This window comes from Pygoscelis adeliae, unplaced genomic scaffold (genome assembly GCF_000699105.1).
Source record: "Pygoscelis adeliae isolate BGI_AS28 unplaced genomic scaffold, ASM69910v1 Scaffold36, whole genome shotgun sequence".
Lineage (NCBI taxonomy): Eukaryota > Metazoa > Chordata > Aves > Sphenisciformes > Spheniscidae > Pygoscelis > Pygoscelis adeliae.
This window is the reverse complement of record NW_008824934.1, coordinates 4224007-4229209: the sequence shown is the minus strand read 5'-3', so window position 1 is coordinate 4229209 and position 5203 is coordinate 4224007. Positions and strand designations below refer to the sequence as shown.

Below are 5203 nucleotides of genomic sequence, written 5' to 3'. Positions count from 1 at the left end.
CTGGCCAGGCAGTAGATCCGGCCGCGGTCCCCTTCTCTGCCCCGTCGGGCTGTCAGCCCGATGCCGTGGCCCAGGACAGCAAGGCCCTGGACAAGTCCCTTGCAGGCGTGCGTGCCCCGTGTGAAGCGTACGTCTGTGCAGCCGAGTTTAGCTTGGGTGGTAAAACTAAGCTTAGGAGGACGCAGACCTCTGTGTGTGGGGGTGTCAGCTCAGGCCTGGAAGCAGTAAAAATACCCTACAGGGAAGCAAATAGGCACCACCAGCATCACATAAACACAACGGGCACATCCGCGCTGATCAGCATCAACGTGCTGGGCCACAGATCTTTGCTCGGAGCTCTGCAGCGTGGTAGAGACAGAGCAGCAGGAGTGCTGACCCAACGGAGCTGATGGGTGTTTAAGATTGTCTTATTTTGCAACTGGTTTTTTGTTTAGAAAATCTTTTTTTCTCTTTGTAATAACTGCAAGCTTCTGCCAGCAGATCTGTGATGCATCTGACGGTAAGGAAACTGTTCCAAATGCTGCTTGTAGACAAAGTTTCAGTAGGGCCTTTCTCCTGACTTTGTAGTTCACGATTGCCAGTAAGATAAGGACCTTTCCTTAACAGCGAGTCTCATCCTATAGAGACATTAATATGTGAACCCTTCCCTTGTGATGGGTGTTAAATCTCAAGTGGGAAAACAGAGATCCTTTGATTTGCCTACGGTGCTGTGGCATGCTTGCTAGAAGCAAGATATTGGGAGCTGCCCATACGTGATTTTGTACCGCTAGCTTGATCACCAACATGTGCTTTGGGATAATTCTCCCAGATTAGTGCCACGTGGATGTCAGGCGAAGTTCTTTGAGGGAGCTTGGTCAGGGCTGTTACTGTGCACGCGGTTGCTTTTGCTTCACTTGTCAATAGGTCTTTGCTGCTGATTTCTACCATGGCCCGCTATGTTGGTACACAGGAGATCTAAGACTCCCAGTTCCTCTTGGCAGCAGAAGGCCTGTGCTCCTTTCTTGTATCTCCTGCCAGCTGGAGACATCCTCAGGTGGTAAAAGTAGACTTTCTCCCCCAAAGGGTTTTGCTTGATTGGCAGCTCAGTGTAAACAGTAGAAGATGAGTTCAAAGTCTTCTTGGATGACCTAAACCCACAAAGCTTATGATAAGGACAAAGTGTGCACTAGCTCGCACAACCATTTCCTCCAAAACAGGCTCCAGTGTTACGTAATGCTCAGACAACATGCTGCTTCCCAGTGAAAATTTTAAGTTTTGGCAGGTACATAAGTAAATAACACAGATCCAAATGTTATGGTAGCTCTTCTCTAATTATCTGTAATCACTACCTAATTTTAAAGGCATAGGGTGAAACACTTTTGGGAGCTAAGTGGAGTTGGGCATCCTAGACCCACTTGTACCACTGACTTGCAGTGCTGTTTTCCTTTCTGTGAAGCCAAGCAAGCACAGCTGATCCTGTTGCAAGGCAGGGAGAAGGGAATGGTCTCTGCTGACCTTGTTTCCACGCAGCCACAATTGGTGAGGAAAGAAACATGAACAGCATATGTAGTAAAGGAAAGAGCCGAGTGTGTGCAGTGGTATTGGCGCAGGGACAGTTGGCTGTGGAGATGGTGTCTTGTGGAAGGCTAATGGTTAGAAATGCAACTGTCTGATGCCAGCAAAGACAAAACAAAGGACAGTATTTGTGGGGATGGCCTGATGTCGTGGTTTAACCCCAGCCTTAACCCCAGTCAGCAACTAAGCACCACACAGCCACTCACTTACCCCCCACCCCCCGGTTGGATGGGGGAGAGAATCAGAGGAGCAAAAGTAAGGAAACTCATGGGTTAAGATAAGAACAGTTTAATACTTGAAATAAAATAATAATAATTACAATAATAAATTGTTATGGAAAGTAAAACAATGAGAGAGAGAGGAACAAAACCCGGGGGGGACACACACCAACAGGTGATGCAACCGCTCACCACCCACAGACTGATGCCCAGCAGCGATTGCTGCCCCCTGGCCAACTCTCCCCAGTTTCTATACTGAGCATGACATCATATGGTATGGAATATCCCTTTGGCCAGTTTGGGTCAGCTGTCCTGGCTATACTCCCTCCCAGCTTCTTGTGCACCTCCTCACTGGCAGAGTATGGGAAGCTGAAAAGTCCTTGACTTAGTATAAACACTGCTTAGCAACAACTAAAACGTCAGTGTGTTATCAACATTATTCTCATGCTAAATCCAAAACACAGCACTGTACCAGCTACTAGGAAGAAAATTAACTCTATCCCACCTGAAACCAGGACACCTGATCAGAGGGGATTCTTCACTTTTTTCTGACATAGGAATAGTTTGTGCATTCTTGTGTACCTGCCCTATTAGCACTTGCTCTCCTACCTACACTGTAAAGAAGCGCTGCCGCTTGGGAACAAACAGAATGGAAACTCTGAAAATGGATACAGTCCAAGAAGCTGTAGAAAGAAAAAAAAAAAATCTGCTGGCATTTCCAGCCCAAGGCCACAAGATGAAAGAGGCCCTCACCTGATGCATGTGGGTATCACGGCTTGTTAAGTTGTAGTCAGGGCAAAAGTGATGTTGACCTAACTCAGAAGAGAGCCAAATTTGACCCAGCAGGCACAGAAGAGCTGCATCAAAGTGGCATGAAGCCATCTGCTGTGTATTTCTCTCAGCACTATCTAAACACATGCTTTTTATTGTGTTTTCTCCAGATCCCCCACTTGCTTATAGCAAGGGCTGGCAAGAGGGACTGCTTGGTGATGATTAACGTTGGGTCTTGGCACAGGCTTCTTTTTCATCATCTGCTGACCACCCCAGCTGTACCTGCTTCTTGCTGAGGTCTGTGTCCTGTCTTGTACCCACTGTGCTCCTTCTGTTCCCCTCCTCCAGAGAGCTCACCATGGTCAATGAGACCCAGCATACCTGCAGTGCCAGTTCCAGCTCCAAGTCTGATGGTGGGAGCAGTAGCGGGAGCGAGAGCTCCAAGGACAGCTCACGCTGCTCTACCCCTGTCCTTGATGCTGACCGTCATGAGCGACTGCGGGAGAAGATGCGCCGACGGCAGGACTCTGGAGACAAGTGGTTCTCCTTGGAGTTCTTCCCTCCACGCACAGCTAATGCTGCTGTCAATCTCATCTCCAGGTGAGGGCTGCAGGGTGGGAGAGGGGAGAGATGAAGTGTCTTTGGTGGAGGGCTGGGAAATAGCTAATGAGGCAGGCTCTGCCCCATGCTCTGTCTCCCCTTCCAGGTGACGAAGCATTTTTTTTTCCTGCCGAGGAAGGTAATGGACACCAGGTAACTTGTCTTCCTTGGAGGCCCTGAAGAGTTAAGTGCCATGGTGGGGTTACTGAGGGGGCCAGACTGTTTCCCCTCTCCCATGCTCTGTGAAGATGGAGCAACCCCACTGTCATGCTCTGGGGCTGAAGCAGAGTGCTGGGGGACAACAGAGCAGGAAAGTACCTACTAAAAGCAGAAAATATTACTTGATGGGCAGTGTGCCAAAGTCTCTGGAACACAGACTCCCACTAGCTTTCAGAATCATCCAGCCACTATGGTTTGTGCCTCTGTATTACCAAGGACTACAGTTTTAGCCTCTGAGAGAGGTGTCCCCTATCTCCACGCTAAATGAAAGGTGATAGTTCTCAGCAGAGCTAAAGGTTATCCTGGAGCCTAGAGGGGAGCCACAGGAGCCACCATGTACTCACCGGGAGAAGAGGGAGTTTCATAACTCTTTTTGTAACTGCTGTATGCCAGGGCCAGGTTTACTTTAAACAGAAGGGCCTGTTCCAACCCAGAGCAAGAGACAGACAAGTTAGGGGAGCCTTTGTCTCTTCTGTTAGGCACACTTGGGAACACAACAGAGATCTGGTCCATCTTTTCATATTTGTGGCCTCTACAGTTAAAGCTGGGAACAGGGGTTTGCAGCATAGTCTCCCATCTCAAAAGGAATGGGACTTGCATTACTGTCTATCAGAAGGCATATCAGTCTAATAGAGCATGCTGTGAGGAAGTTTATTCTACAGAGAACGCTTAAGTTGCCTCTTCTTCAAAGAGATTGTAAGCTCTTCCTCATACAGCCTTAAAGGATGACTTTGCTTATTTACATTGGCCACTTGCTAAACTCCTAGTCCAACACTTTTCTTGGTCTCTCCTGCTGCTGTCATCCAAGCTCTCTCTGTCTGTTGCTGGCATTCCAGCAGTGAGCAAGATATCCCAGGCATAGAGAGGAGAGTTGTCTACCTGGTAGGCTAACACAGCTCTAAAATCCACAGGTTTGACCGCATGGGAGCAGGTGGTCCACTCTTCGTTGATGTGACGTGGCACCCTGCAGGGGACCCAGGATCTGACAAGGAAACCTCTTCCATGATTATTGCCAACACTGCAGTCAACTACTGTGGCCTGGAGACCATCCTGCACATGACATGCTGCAATCAGACCAAGGATGAAATCACAGGGCATCTGCAGAAGGCCAAGCGGCTCGGGTTGAAGAACATCATGGCATTGCGTGGAGGTGAATCCTTTTGTCCTATGATGCGTAGGGCTGAGGCTGTATTGCTATTGCATTCAATTCCAGGGTAAAAATGGAGAAATAAGATTTAGAGGCTCCTTCCGCTGCAGGAATTAAATGTTGAGACTGTATTTCACCTGATCCCCTTGTTAGCAGTCCCTCCAGCTCAAGGGTAGACAAAAGCAATCCATGGGTAAAACTGCAAACTTGGGGATTTCATCTTTGTCTTCCTTTTGATAGCAGGAGGTTTTTACAGAACTAGCAGATCTGAGTCCAGCAAACAGTTGGAGAGAGCTGTGGATTTGTTCTCTTTTCAGATCCTGTTGGTGAGGAATGGGAGGAAGAAGTAGATGGTTTCAACTATGCTGTTGACCTCGTTAAGCACATTCGCAATGAATTTGATGATTACTTTGACATCTGTGTGGCAGGTAAATGTCTTTCATTGCAGAGTATGGGCTAGGGTCTGAGATAGGGAAGTCAGCTCAGCAGTCCCTCTCTGGACCTGGGCTGTAAGTGACAGTACGATCAGATTGGCTACTTTCTAATTTCTAGTGTGTTATCCCAACCACCAGGGTTTCACTTGTTTCCCCCCCCCGCTCCTCCCCAAAGGCTACCCTAAAGGTCATCCTGAAGCAGAGAGCTATGAGGCAGACCTGAGGCACCTGAAGGAGAAAGTCTTTGCTGGGGCAGACTT

At 48.3% G+C, this 5203-nt stretch overlaps 2 protein-coding genes across 2 annotated transcripts in view; one reads left to right on the top strand and one right to left on the bottom strand.

Moving 5' to 3' along the window:
- The window catches only part of CLCN6 (chloride channel, voltage-sensitive 6), a 19970-nt gene extending 17436 nt beyond the window's left edge, over positions 1-2534 (bottom strand). Inside the window, exon 1 of the mRNA XM_009325285.1 lies at positions 2526-2534. Within this exon, the coding sequence (XP_009323560.1) occupies positions 2526-2534 (9 nt within the window). The remainder of the gene's footprint in view (positions 1-2525) is intronic.
- A 299-nt stretch (positions 2535-2833) lies between these two features.
- MTHFR (methylenetetrahydrofolate reductase (NAD(P)H)) overlaps positions 2834-5203 on the top strand; it is an 8524-nt gene continuing 6154 nt past the window's right edge. The window contains exons 1-4 of the mRNA XM_009325284.1: positions 2834-3143; positions 4274-4512; positions 4827-4937; positions 5119-5195. Of these exons, the coding sequence (XP_009323559.1) occupies positions 2902-3143; positions 4274-4512; positions 4827-4937; positions 5119-5195 (669 nt within the window). The 5' untranslated portion in view covers positions 2834-2901. The remainder of the gene's footprint in view (positions 3144-4273; positions 4513-4826; positions 4938-5118; positions 5196-5203) is intronic.